The sequence below is a fragment of the Oreochromis niloticus genome, linkage group LG19, assembly GCF_001858045.2.
Source record: "Oreochromis niloticus isolate F11D_XX linkage group LG19, O_niloticus_UMD_NMBU, whole genome shotgun sequence".
Classification (NCBI taxonomy): domain Eukaryota; kingdom Metazoa; phylum Chordata; class Actinopteri; order Cichliformes; family Cichlidae; genus Oreochromis; species Oreochromis niloticus.
The window spans coordinates 8930506-8945596 of NC_031983.2; the positions used below are offsets into that span (position 1 = coordinate 8930506).

At 40.3% G+C, this 15091-nt stretch overlaps 1 protein-coding gene across 1 annotated transcript in view; it reads left to right on the forward strand.

The window, feature by feature from the left end:
* dnajc17 (DnaJ (Hsp40) homolog, subfamily C, member 17) overlaps positions 1-15091 on the forward strand; it is a 42115-nt gene that overhangs the window by 764 nt on the left and 26260 nt on the right. Inside the window, exons 2-8 of the mRNA XM_003447743.5 lie at positions 8271-8340; positions 10026-10084; positions 10204-10291; positions 10499-10575; positions 11244-11361; positions 12006-12055; positions 13777-13854. Of these exons, the coding sequence (XP_003447791.1) occupies positions 8271-8340; positions 10026-10084; positions 10204-10291; positions 10499-10575; positions 11244-11361; positions 12006-12055; positions 13777-13854 (540 nt within the window). The remainder of the gene's footprint in view (positions 1-8270; positions 8341-10025; positions 10085-10203; positions 10292-10498; positions 10576-11243; positions 11362-12005; positions 12056-13776; positions 13855-15091) is intronic.

The window sequence follows — 15091 nt, forward strand, 5'->3', positions numbered from 1 at the left end:
TATAAAATATTTATATTTTTGGTAACTTCAGTTAAATCAACATAGTTAGCTCCTGAAAGCTGGTGTGGTAATGTGATTAGTTCTGAAAACATCTGATTACATGTGCGTTACTGCTGTGGGTAAACTAGTTTTTTGCTTTTCTGCATATTGGAAACAGAATTTTGCAAAATTCTCTTTGTGCTTGCAATCAATCCTGGGAGCATTTCCCCAACATCGCTTCAATATTTCATCTCTGAGCGGTTCACCATGATTCCCTGAATCAAGCATTTTCCCTGCAACCACCTCTCTTCACTGTTTCCACAATCCCGAATCCACAGGCCTGAAGGGAAATTAAAATTGCTGCCACAATGAGGGAGGCAGTTAATTTCTTAATTGGAATTCAAAGTTCTGTCCTCCCCAGAGGATTATCCTTAAGGAAGTTGGTGGTTGTGGCTTGGGCAGAATTGAGGCTCCAAAGGGAGAGGGGCTGATTCTGTGAGGTCTGTTGATGGTCGAGAGAGATAGTGGGTTTGTTTGTGTGCGTGTGTGTGTGTAGTGCATTTAGTCAGAGGGGAGGGGCTCAAAAATCAATCAAGTGTGTGAAGAGAGATGTCATCAGATGGGCTACTTATCCCAGTTTTTTGGCCTTCTGCTCTATCCCAGCTATTAGGGACACTGTTTATCAAAGAAAGAGGAAAAAGCTCATCCCAGAGCCTGTTTATGTGGGTTTAGCCGTAGCTTGTAAAACACTGCCTTGACGTAGGGGATTTGCATACTTCATGTTCCCTTGTTTCTCTTTAGTGTCTCTGCTGCTGACCTTTCAGTGCGCTTAGCTGGCTGATAAATGCCATGGAAACTGGCACTTCAGAGTTTATGATTTAATGACTTCATGGGGTTTACGTTATGCTTATAGTGCTAGGGAAGGCTTTTTCTAAAGGCCAGCCACCAGTTAAACACTTGTACCTACCGCAGATTGCTCGTCCACAGCCAAGACCACACAGAATTTCTTGTGGTTTGTTCAGCTACTTAAATTTTAATGTACCTATTACCTAATGTGTTTCAGTAACTACACGCTTGAATGGTTTACTTCCACTCAGAGCATCCAAGGACAGGTGATTTCATTGCATTGTAACAGTTCATTGTAAACCCAATGCCCCCACTGATGAGTTTCTTTTTCGTCTTCAAGTCTTTGTCAGAATAGGTGCATTAAGATTATAATTGCATTCTGCAGTGCACTGGGGAGCATCATCACCGTGCAATCAGGACAGCAATTTTTATGCAGTTTATTTCTAGCGCACTAAGTATGTATTCCAGAGTTATGCAGTCTTATACACTCTTAAATCAGACAAAGCAGTTAGAACTGAAGACATAGATTAAACCCTAATGATGTTCTGCCAGATCAGTTACAGTTAGGTTGGTATTATTGATTTAGTTGTTAGATTGTTATTAAGTGAATTAATCAAAAGAAGTGCTCTTCCTCAAACAATTTGATTACTGCATATTAATTTATTTATGCCAGCATGATTTGAAGGTTCTGTGAGGTTTGCATTAAGAAGCACATGGATCCACAGTGTGCTTACAGTTTCTCCCTGATACATCTTCAGTGAGGTTCTTAGGGTCATGAGGTGTTTTGGATCTTTTAGCATCAGACCTCCTCACCCAGATGCCACAAATGGGGTTGGCTCTCTGTCTTCTGTCTCCTGTAGCGCCCAGTTGCTTGCACTTTGAAGAGTGAACATCCTGCAAAACCTCTACAGCTAACCTCTTTGGGCTTACAGAGCATCTTCCAGCCTCTGTCCTGGCACTTCTCCAACAGCTCCAAGTACTTTGCGTGCTTCTTCTCGTTTACATGTCCCACACGCTCTTCCCAGGGCACTCTAAGTTCTTGAATGATCAAGTGTTTAGTCAGTGGCCTAAGTGATTTCGTGACAGTGTCTTGCAGAAACTTCAGCTAAACAGGTCCATGCTCAGCTGCTAGTGGAGAGCTACATTCACTTTTCTTTTTACCTTTTTTTCTCTCGAGTATTTTGTTATTATTTTCTTCTAGCTGATAATATTTCTATAAATAGTCACACATTGTTATTAATTATGGATGGATCCATGGCTGATCAGGCAGCTAATCATCTACACAGGAAGGGTCTCTACACCGGGACCAGTAGTTTGTCAGCTATAATTGGCACCAAAAACTGGTTTAATGAGGACAAGATGTGAGCATGCAGCTAAACTGAAGCAAATGGGTATCCGGTCGGCACTGAGAATCTTTCTTTTTTTTTTTTTTTTTGCCAGGCACTAACTATTAGGCTACTGTTGGCCTCCTACTCCAGGATTGTAGTCTTTTCCTGATCTTGTGGTTCATTCTTTGACGAACAGAAGTGTGGGAAATAGTTGAGATTTCTTCCATTTAGTCTGTCTCATGCATGAAACAAGGAAAATTGGCATATGAAAATGTGGAATATTTTGAATCACAACAGACAGAAGATACAGTAGGATTAAATACAGTTTTCATCATCTGTAAGCACAAGGGACAGCAGCTGGTTTTAGTCCAGGAGTTCTTCTGTTTTTCATTTTTTCCAATAACTGATTGATTCAGAGCCAGTCCTATAAGGTCACGGTGAACTGCACAAAGATAATTGCTAGAGTAATTGGCCGGATTAGGTCTATAGGAAGATGCCCTTCAATTTAAGACTTATGCGCACATGTGCTAACTTCTTAAAGATTGCACTGTTTTGGCTCCTAGTGTGGAGAACCAGCGGGCTCAGGGTCTTCCAGCATCAATTAAAGCTTGTGTGTTATGGCATTGATGGGAGTAATCATGCATTATTGAACAAAACAGCTCCGGAGGCACAGTAGAGACAAGATATCGTGAAGGATCCTAGAGGGAGTGAAAAGGAAACGATTGGAGGAGGAACTGGAGAGAAGGGGAGTTATGATGACATGCAAGATGGCTGTTCTCCACCAGAGCAACTTTGCTGATGACAGGTTGTACTTGTCAAGCAGCTCGGCTGGCCAAACGTACTTCCCGACAACGGCAAACATCTGCTGTTAGTGAAGACGTGGCGGAAACATGTTTATCTTGTCAGATAGGTGCAGGTGATGAATGTGAGAAGCTGACTGAATGTGAATTAAGGACACAGTATAAACTCACGGGTGATTTATTTATTTTTATAAAGGCTGCTTTTATTTCAAATCACACGTACTTATTTTCATGATGAACTCTGGTTACCCTGTTTTAGAATTTTCTGTTACCCTGTTTTTGGCATCCATTTCTGTATTTCTGAGTAAAGAAAGACTGGAGCCACAATTACTTATTAAAGGGTTTGAAATGTTTTGTTTTATGCATAAACGTGATGATACATTTAAAGGAAAGGTAAATTAATCATACTAATACCAGATCTCAACTTGAAGTAAATACAGTAAATCCATTAATGGATTATCTGACAAGTGTTTCTCTATTGCTTTTTATTTTCTCTTTTCCTCAGTGCATCATATGAATGATGATCCAATTCGAGTGCAGTTAAACATTCACCTGTTGTGATAAAGAAATGAAGGGTTTTCTCAATAAGGAAGTAATCTATTCTTCAACCTCAGTTTCAAAACATTGGGACACTGTGTAGAATGTAAATAATAACGGAATGCAATGATTTGCAAATCACATAAACAAATAAACGTCTCAAAAAAGCTGGGACATGTTCATGTTTACTGCTGTGTAGCATCCTCTCTTCTTTTAACAACAGTCTGTAAACATCTGGGAAGCGAGGAGAGCAGCTGCTGGACTTTTGGAAGAGTAATGATGTCCTGTTCTTGTCTGATATAAGATTGTAGCTGCCTGATAATTCTGGGTCTTCTTTGTTGTGTTTTTTGCTTCTTGATTCGCTGAATGTTTTCAATCAGTGAAAGGCAGGCCTGGTCAGCACCCAGACTCTGCTATTATGTAGTCATGCTGTTGGAATTGATGCAGTATGCGGTTTACCATCATCTTGCTGAAATATGTAACGTCTGTCCCGATGTCCTCTGGATGGGAGCATATGTTGCTTTCACACACATTAATGGTGCCTTTCCAGGTGTGCAGGCTGCCAATTCATTAGGCACCCCCATACCGTCAGATCTGCAGGCTTTTAAACTGAATGCTGATAACAAGCCTGATCTTCTTCTCCTTAGTGTGGAAGTCATGGGAGCAATGTTTTCCACACATAATTTTATATTTCAACTTGTTAAACCACAGAACAGTTTTCCACTTTGCCTCTGTCCATTTTAAATGAGCTTTGGCCCAGAGAAGACAGAAGTGTTTCTGGATCATGTTCAAATATGGCTTCTTCTTTGCAGGATAGCGCATTTTTGGATGCAACAGCAAATTGTGTTCATAGACAGTGATTTCTGGAAGTGTTCCTGAGCCCATGGTGTGAGATCCATGACAGAATCATGTCTGCTTTTAATGCAGTGGTGCCCGAGGGCCTGAAGATCACAGGCATCCAATAATGATTTTCCACAGCGATTTCTCCAGACTCTCGAAATATTTTGATGATATTAGGTACTGTAGATGACGAGATATTCAAAGTTGTAGTAATTTTATAATAACAAGTGTTACTGTGAAACTGTTCCACAAAATATAGATAATTTTTTGCACATTGATGAAGCTCTGCCCATCTTTACTCCTGAGAAACTTGCTTTTTTCCAGCTTTTTGTTGCTCTGTCCCAAATTTTTTTGAGATGTTGCTGTCATCAAATTCAAAATGAACTAATTTTATTCAGAGAATATTTCAAATGTTTCAGTTTAAACATCTGACTTTGTTTTCTGCGTTCTTTTGTGAATAAAATATGGCCTTATGAGATTTGCAAATCATTGCATTCCATTTTCTAATTTACATTGTAGAATCCTAACTTTTTTGAAACTGGGATTGTAAGGTAGATTTCTTCTTTATTAATAAAAAAGGGAATTGTTTGTCACAATAGTTGAATATTTAACTGCACTTGAATTGGATCAGGTTCTTTTCATTTTATTTAGTTAATTTTCAGGAATTAACAACTTTATAAAACCCATTAGAAAAATAATACATTTGCCTCACTTTAATCCGATTAATCTAAATATAAAAAATGCCCCAAATTCCAAAACATTAGGTCATTAAAAAGTGCAGCCGATGCTCAGTGCTCTGTCCTTTATGCGCTACAAAATTTAATGCAATTTATCAGCTGGAAAAAAGAAGGACTTTTGTTAAAATCTCATGAATAAATCTGTGAGCATGGCAACACAACTGGCCTTCTTTCAGCACAAGAACTTAAGTGCTGATCGGCTACGCCACAAATTTGTCAAATGGGGAAACCAAATGGCGAACTAACTATTGACCCAAATCACAGTAATGATTGTGGAACAATCTCTGGGCCCCTTTTATAAAAACAATGGATAAGCCTCAGATTGAACTCCCATTACAACAGAAAGAAATCATTACTGTATTAATGACAATGCAAAGTGGTAAGGCACATGGTCCAGATGGTTAGCTAACTGAACTTAAATTATGGAGGATTTTACTGAATTTTATAAGAAAATGATCACACTCTCATTTCATCTTCCTAAATCTGTCTTCAGGTCTGTTTTTAAAAGGATATCATTTCATTTATATGGAATAAAAAAGAGCTCTTAATTATATATGGAGCTACAACAGTGGCATAAGCTAAAGGCATAGCTCTTCCATATCTTGGCTCCTAACATTTCAAATGTTCAAAAATGATTTATATTGGGTTTTCTATTCCAGATACAGAGTGATGCTATTTTGAAAGCACATTGCACAGCTTTGATTACCTCAAGTTCCTATTTTACAGTTTACTAACAACTCCAGACATAATTGATATTTCTTTTTAAAAAGTGTGTATTACTAATGTTTCTATTCCAGTTTAGGCATCGGCTCTCTGTGGTATAACAAAAGCTCACTCACCTTTACATTTCAGTATTGCGCAGTACGTTATAGCGAACATCAAGGTACATTAATTTTTGTCAAAATGACATTAATGCAGTGCAGGCTTGTTTTTGTCTCCACTTAAATTGGATTACCATTAGAAGATTATGTAACACTGATTTTAAAAAAAAAATGATGTAGACTTGTTTTCAATCATGGTCTGCACATCTTGGGCAAGTTGCTTGGCACTTTGTGGAAATCCACGGAAAGCAACTCCTCACAGTGGAAGAGGGAAAAAGGACAGAGTAGCACCCATTTTTAGGCTGTCTTTTGATCCCAGAGAGGAGCTGCAGTTCACTCCTTTGCAATTCAGTTCAATTTTATTTATATCGTGCATAATCACAAGAACGGTGCTTGAGGCAACTGTTGTTGAAGAGAGGAGTATAATTTTGAGGCCAAACTCAAGTCTTCACTTCCTTGTATCTTACTAAAAAACTTCGAAATGAGTTGGACAAAGGTATAACAGGGAGTGCATTGAAAAGAATGTGAGAAATAGACAGGGGGAGGATAATAATGGGGAAGCAGGCTAAGGCCAACAGTAAGCATATGTGTTTGGTTCTAGTCCACAGCCCTGCGTGTCAGTCGCAATCTGTAGGAACGTTGTGTGTGCCAAGCAGCAAGACTAAATATCCTCTAATGATGTCTAGTCTCTCGAAAAGCCTTCTTACTGAACCAAGTTCTCATTTACTGTTGGAACAATAATGAAACCCCCCCCAAAAACCCCCAATCCAGTTTAGATAGAAGAAAGGACTTTTGACATTTAGGAGCTGTGTGAGCTGCAGTTATCTCCAGAGGCTTCACTGGAGGCTCGCTTGGTTCATATAATCAGAGGTTAAGCTCTTGCACCCTGGATGGAGGGCATCCAGTCTAATGTGTGACTGTACTTAACTGTCATTGGAGCTGCAGTTAAAAAAAGCCCGGACACTGATTGATTACACCATTGGGCTTACCCCCTCCCATCAATTCATCCATCCCCGTAAAGTCAGCTCAGTATGTTTTGGCGTGCCTTCTAGAGATAAAACTGTGCAAAACAAATTACAGGGAAACACTGCATATGCCAGAAGACAATGCATCCAATGCAAACGCTTCCCAGACATGAAGGAAGGGGCTCCCAGTTTTTGTGGCCTGAAGCGTACTGGCAGGAGATCGATTTGCGCTAACAGGGAGAATTTGAAAACATCCAGAATGTTGGCATGACTGATTATGACTGGTGAGAAAGTGCATGTCAGTGTTTGTGTTTGGTCTGTTCTTCAATGTGTATGTATGGGGGGGAGGGTTGGATGTGCCAAAACTTTAGCATGCAATGCATGTACTGTATATGAGCATGTGCGTTTGAGGTTGTGCAGAATTCTCAAGCGCTGGACTCCACAGCCCCCTCTGGTCTCTGCGGTAATTTTCCTGTTTCCCTTCATTCTCACAAGAAGCAGACGTCTAATAAAAACCACCTCTCCATTAAGTGATTCCTAGAAGGACCAATGAATGGTTAATGTTCCAAGCAGTGACCCAGAGTTAAAAAATCGGCTATAACTAAAACCTTATTTGGATTAACCCCCCCGCTGCAAAAGGATGCTGCTTTCAGACTATGTCAGACTTGTTTTCATTTTTTATGACATATTCTATCTAATATTGTTTAAATAAAGATAGAATAATACTACGTTGCAACTTCGTATTTATCTTGCAAGCTGACAACTGGAATAGCCTGAGAATAGTTTGGAATTCTTGTACAGTGCAGTATGTACCACAGTGGTTAGAAGCCATTAACGGCATGTCAAAAGGACACGAAGCACAGGATCGGCTTAAAGATTCAATTTGATCCAAACAAAACAATCCCATTAAAGACCACATTTCACCTCAAATGTTTTTATGTCAGGCTGTTACTGCCTTTGGCATTATTTCAATGAGACCATAACTTCTGTTCTTTTTTTTTTTTTTAGTTAGTCTTCTGGGCCAAACTCAACATAATAAAATTATTGATACACAGTAAGAATTATATCTTTACACGGTGCCCAAAATTTGTGCTTAACCTCCCAAGACCCCGAGCCCTCATATGGGGGACATTACATTTTGTTTTGTTCTTTTTGTAATAGGTTTCTTCCTGCTAAAAGGGAGTTTTTCCTCCCCGGTGTTGCCAGTGCTTGCTCATTTGTTGTTTATTAGGGTTTTTCCTCTATTATTTTAGGGTCTTTACCTTACAATCTAAAGCGCCTTGAGGCGACTTTTGTTGTGATTTGACGGTATATAAATAAAACCAAAGGTTAAGGGAATTGTTCATTTTTTTTGGTGTTCTAATAAGCATTTTCCACTCTTCGTAATGTTTGGGGTTTTTCCCTCCTTTTTTTTCAGATCAAGAAAGCATATCGGCAGAAAGCTTTAACATGCCATCCAGACAAGAACCCAGACAACCCCAAAGCAGGTGAGTGAGACAGTTTTTGTTTTGCATTTACTGTTTTCTCTCATGATTTCCAAACCTTATCTGACAGAGATGCATACAAAGATGCAAATGATTGGATGCATAAAAGTTCTGGTGTAGATCCACATCTCTTGGCTTGCTAGTTGCGCACTTGGTAATAGTGCAGGTAATTGTCAGATTCAGAGCAGGTGAGTGTAGTGGTGAGAATGCATCTCCTTTTGTGGGCTATGTGGGAGGAAGTACAACCTTAGAAAATGTCCCTACCTGACTGTCCCAGGTTCATGTGTCTTCTGTCTCCATTCTGAGGCATTGACCGCTGACACTGAGGAGTTAGTTATGACTACTTACTGAGTTGCCATTAAGGTCCAGGGCCAAAAATGAATGCTCCAGAGTAACATTCTCACAGCGTTAAACTCTGCCAGACGTCCTGGCCCCAGCACTCTGTCACAAGGCAACCAGCGCATGTTTCTCGTGCCAGCTTTTTAGCTAGAGAAACACGGCCAGCATCACCATCCTCACCACCCTCATCCACACTCTGTCCTCCCTGGGTTCATGTGTCCTTCTGCAGCTTGGTGCCAACCAGCATGTCAACAATTAGACCAGAAAATCTCATTGTAGCTTTTTGTCAATAGGGAAAAATGCACCTTGGACAAGAAGCTGGTCACGAGGTATGTTTTCAAGTGAGGTTTATGTGGTTTCTGGATGGTTCAGACAATTCCTGATTATGTCAGGAAAAAAAGGAAATTGGTAGGGTTGAGAGGGATAACACAAAAGCAGGGGGTCGGTTTCCCAGAAATGGAAAAGTAGTGGTTTGGAGGGCCTCAACACTTGAACCCGCGCATGAAGAGAATTGGACTCTATCGCACGAGAGCGGAGCCAATCTTGGGACTTGCTGCCCCTCAGGGGAGGGTTGTTTGCATGTAAGAGGTGACATAGGGGTCACAATTCTTCACTGATTGATGATACCCCTCCCCACTATCCCCTCTCCCCTCTAAATACCCCATATTGTGACACTCTGAGGTGCCTGGTGGGCATGGCAGGTTTCCCCCAGTTGGATTTCATTCCAGCCCATTATATGCGTGTAGGTAACCTGACCGCCTCCGCTGGCAGCGCGATCTCAAGAGCCTTCTGTTAGTGTGCAATGCCAGTCCCCACAGGGAGTAACAGTATCAGTCTGTTAGGCCTCCCATAAGTGAATGATTAAGCCTGGCTAGTATCGTGCAGTAATGTGCTGTTTGGAGGACAAGCTGGGGGGGATTGTGGTCTCCCAGTGTACATTTGTCTGTGCGTGTGTGTTAAATGACAACTGGTGTAGTGGTATTTGCAGCAGGCTGAGCCAGGGGAATGCACGGCCGTGTCACTGGAGGAAACAAGTTTCGTGAGACCTGCGGCAAATTTTGAGACACGAAATGTCGCAGTTTGTATTGGCTCCATGTCCCATCATCTTGAGGCATTCATAAACATAACTCTCCTTTTGGGTTAGGTGTCCTGTCCTTCTCAGTCTCCCCATTTCAGTATAAATTTACGACCTGTCTTTTTTTGTTTCAAACTGTCACAATTATCAACCTAATTTTTGTAAACCTTTAGCCACATTTTTCTTTTTTATAGGTGATATCCCACAAGATAAAAGTTGAAGGCAGTAATGTAAGAAAATGCTCTTATTCTGTCTTTTTTTTCTTTTCTTTTAGTTGAGCTCTTCCACCAGTTATCCCAGGCTCTTGAGGTGCTAACTGATGCCGCCGCTAAGGTAAGACCGCTGGTGCCTTTCAACCTCTAATATGGATCCTAGCCCTCAAGTAAACCGAGACACAGTAAGCCCAGCAAGGAGTGATCTTGAAGTCTAACGCTTTTTTCTTTTTTTTCCAGGCTGCTTATGACAAGATTTGTGCTGCCAAGAAACAAGCAGAAGAAAGAAACAAGAAACTAGATAGCAAGAGAAAGAAAATTAAACTTGGTGACTAATTTTTCTGCTTCATCCCAGAGATTATTTAGTGATATTATCTTGTGTTTCTTTCTAATTGTCAAGTTTTAATGCTGAAGTACTGTTTCCTTTTTAAAGAATGATGATAATAATAATGATGATGATAATAATAAGTCAGTCAATCAATACTATGAGTATATGATGGAGATGTGGATTATTTTGTGTGCGTTGTTTTGACAGACTTGGAGGCCAGAGAGCGACAAGCAGAAGCTCAAAGCCAGGAGGAAGTGCAGATCACTAGAACACTCGAGGAAGAGGTATCGTATTTTATAGAAATCACATTAGCAAAATTCTGCGCTGCAATTTGCCTTAAGAGGCTGCAGAAAATTAAAAATTTCATTATACTGCAGGTATAAGTGCTGTATTGGGAAATGCACCTAGGAAAACTCTAAAGCACACCCAGGTGCTTTTATTCTGTTTTTCATCAAATACTTTTTCCTGATTAAGTTGAACTCTTCCAAATACTTGGGTCACGAACAAAGGCTCTGTGTAAGAGCTCCTCTCTTTATTTTTTTTTTCACAGACATGTCATAATTATCAGGAAGGTCATTAGGTGATATTGCATGACTCGGTGCAGTTTGTGCAGAACACCCATAAATAAAAATGGTGTGCATGCTTCCAGTGTGAGTAATTTCCATGCGCTCAAGGTGCTTCATGCATATACATAAGGGACGATGTGCATTGGAAGGAGGCCATAACCAGCAGGTGGCACTGTTCCATTTTCTGTCTTCATCAAGGCGTTAGTGCCTTAAGTGATGAAACAAGCTGGTTTGTAAACTCTCCCTGAGTAGAGGACATAAACACAGAATTGCAGAGTAACAAAGCTGATCATATTCCAACAGCTGTTATCTTAACATGTGCTGTCACTTAATACTTGGCCACCTGTTCATTCACATTTCTGCATTTTATGTGCACCTTCTCCAAGATTGCCCGCTTGAGGGAGGAGGGATCCAGACAGCTCGAAGAGGAGCAGAGGCTCATCAGAGAGCAGATCCAGAGAGAAAGAGAAGCACATCAACACGGAGGAGACCACACTCAGAGAAGTACGTGCACTCCTGTGATTTAACCAATCCGTGCTGGTCTGAGTTAGCTAAACCAGTTTATTGTAGTCCTGACATTTTTATATCATCCCAAAGCCTTGTTGGAGTGAACCCCCTGTGTTTCCCATCCCTCGTCGTGTCAGCACAACCACAGCAGCCACCAGGCTCCCTGTGGCTCACCAAGTATTATTCACATGATAGACTATAACAATAACTGAAATTATATTGGAAGAGGTCTATTTTAGTTTCTTGGCAAGATAGCAAAGGGATGCCAATCACTGCTTACACACAGCGGTCCATCAAACTTTTAACCTCATGGTAATATTTTTTGCAGCAAAAGGAAGGCAGCGTGTATATAGTTAGGAAAACAACTGACTGCTGCCCTAAACTAGACCCCTTTTGTGGCCGGGCAATTACTAATCCATTGTCAGTATGTCTTCTGCGTCTTTTCCATTTGCACGCACACAGCCCGCCCCTGGATCAGCAAGAGCTATACATTTAACACATGACATCCATTTTAAAATTGCTGTCTATCTGCACGAGTCCCTCGACTGCTCTCTTGCGTATAATATTTCAGGAAAACAATAGTTTCTTTGTTTTTTTTCACTTCTCTGTCTCATCCCCCCCCCTCTGTTGCGTTTTGTCAGACTCAGGAGTGGAGAGATGTTCCAAGAGCAACGTAACCCCAAAATTGAAGGTAAGGCTCGGGATATGCGAGAGAGGTCAGGGTTGGGGTGAATAATGTAGTAAGAGAATAATGTAGGTCCCTCAGTAACGTAGAGGAGCGACTGTTATATCTGAGTGAAATTTCAGGCAGGATCTCAGCGGGGAGTTTGATAAAAACCTTTTGCCATTTGTGTTTCATTATTTGAGACCACATAAGTTGCCTCACTACTGAGCACACATGCTATTCTGAAGTCCAGTCCTCTTGAGAGGGCACAGTGTCGTCAGGAGACCAGTATCTAAACTAAGAGAAGGCTTATTATATTTCCTCCTGGAAACAGCCGAGTCTGCATGTATTAACATGGGATGTTAGCTAATGTGTTTAGACAGTAAATCTGGTTTTAAAATTTGATAGCCATCTAGTGCAGCAGCGTATTCCCTGACGTTTGTGTGTTCAGCTAGAAAAAACAAACAGCGGCCAGACTGACAGTATCACAAATCATGTTGCATGGACAGGGACACGTTTACTGCAAGATTTATCTCAGAGGCTCTGCTTCTATCTCAGATTGCAGCCCTGCGTGCAATCAAAAATATTTTCTTATTAATAATTTATTGGCTTCCCACATCAGATACCTGCGTCTGAACTTCTTAAAAGCATAACATGGAGTATAATCTCTAGACAGTTAACCACAGCCATTTTTTCTATATTCAAACTGCCCATTACTTCTCACTATATAAAGTTTAATTTGATTTTAGAAAATTGTCTATGACCGTAGCATAATTATCAGCTGTGTTGATGACTTGGTTTTTGAAGAATAGATCTAAATTTTGAGCAAACGCAGCAGTGTTTCTGTGTTGCAGGCTGAAATCACAGACATCACATCATAGAAATACCTTAGCATTTTATTTGACGATTACCGGGTAAGGAGGTTATCGGTGGGGAGAAGAGAATGCTCTTGGATGGACATTTTCAGCCGTAATTGCTGGTAAAAAGACTCCATTTGCACTTGGAAGTTCCCAGAAATCCTGTTGCTCTGACAGTGAGCAGAATGCTGGAGCTGAATCAACACTTAGCGCTTGCCATTTATAATACTACCCTGAGCAGTTGCTGTGATATTTGCCTCATTTCCCTGTTCTTTGTACATGCATATAAGAAGTTGCACAATATCTTTGTTTTTTTAGGAGTACGGGAACTCGCATCAGCTTTTAGTGACAGAACTCCAAATAGAGTTCATATGTTTTTCAATTTTTTTTAAAACTAAAGACACACTAACATTGTTATGTAAGCAAAGAAGTTGACCACAGTTCACATAGCAGAAGAGGACTTCCTCTCTTTTGCCTATGACCAAGCACGTTCTTAGACATCGAACTGCTTTGGATTATTCCTTGATTAATTTATGATAGTTAAAGCAGGTGAGTCACCATATTTTCTGTGGTCCAGGCGTCCATGTTTTGAATTTCACTCATTTATCTGGCGCTTTCGGTATGAATGGAAATTGACTGCAGGTCTTGCAGGTGGTGCCATGGTGATGTTCCAAGAGCTTAATAATGTCTTTTTCTCGTAGCTCCAGTGTGTGCTGATGGTTTTTGTAATCTGTGTCTCATCAGAGGCGAGCCCACCTGGCACGCTTGGCCTCATTGTCAGCTGACTTTAATCAATTGTGTTCTAATGATTAGACATTATCATGCACTTCTTTAGCTCATGAAAACCTTCTTGACTAATATTAGCCTTCCCTCTCTTTTTCTCTCCTCCAGTTGAAGTGGAAGTGTAAAAAAGATGATGAGACGAATGGAGGCTACTCTCATGACATTCTATTTAAACTTCTACAAAAGGTATGCGTCCTGAAAAGAGAATAAGTAATGCCACAGTGCTGCAAAGTTATTGGTTTATACCGCAAAACAGTTTTCCTTTGCAACACACAGTAAAATAATTTAGGTTTGGCATTATACAGTATTGCCTTAAATAACTACTCTTTTTGTATTGCAAATGAGGTTAGTGTTAAATGAATGCAAAATTCCCATGAATTTATGAGGTATTTATTTGACTAGGTTAGCCAAATGCAATCATCTTCCTCTCTAAAGGGTCTGCAATTTAAATTTCCTGGGAAAAAAAATACACTGCTGAATTTTTAGGTTTACTCACTTCCAAAGAAATGCCTCTAAATCCAGAAAAAAAATACATCACATAAGTCACAAGTTATAAATTGATCCCCAAGCAAAACTTAAGTTGGTACTTGATGGAGAAAGCCTTGTAGGAAAGCACAATGGTAAGATGTTTATTGAAGTTGGTCACTAATTCAATTCAGTTTTATTTATATGGCACCAAATCACAATAGCAGTCACCTCAAGGCATTTTATATTAGGTAAAGACCGTACAGTAAAATAAATATAAATAGTATTATAAATATCTATATGTAATGTTCTTCTGTGAGATGCTTATGAATATTCTTTCTCAAATAGTTACAGTTTTACTTGTAATGAAACTTATGAAGTCATTAGTAGTTAATGTTAAAGGAATGTTTGGTTCAACAGAGTTCTGACTCTTTGGCAGCCTGGCTACATGCTGAAGACAAACCTGGGGTCGTTCTTATTTTCTCCAATCCGTGATCAATAGTAAGATGTCCTAGCTTTGTGTGTGAAGAAGACCAAATACATGAACTGATTGGAACAGATTTTCTATAGGATTGAGGTCTGGACACTGGCTAGGCTACTCCATAACCATAATGGTCTTCTTCTTTAGTTACTCCTTTGTTACCTTGGTGATGTGTTTTGGGTGACTGTCGTGCTGGAAGACCCATCCTTGACTCATGTTAACTGTTCTGGCTGAGAGAAGGAGGTTCTCATCTGGGATTTTATGGTACATGGCCCTGTCCATTGTCCTCTCAATGTTGTGAAGTCATCCTGTACCCTCAGCAGAAAAACAGCCCCACAGCATTTTTCTACCTCTGTGCTTGACTGTGATCATGGCGTTCTTTGGGTCATACTCAGCATTACTTTGCCTCCAAACACAGCGTGGTGAGTTGATGCCAAAGAGCTTGGTTTTAGTTCCATCTGACCACACCACTTTCTC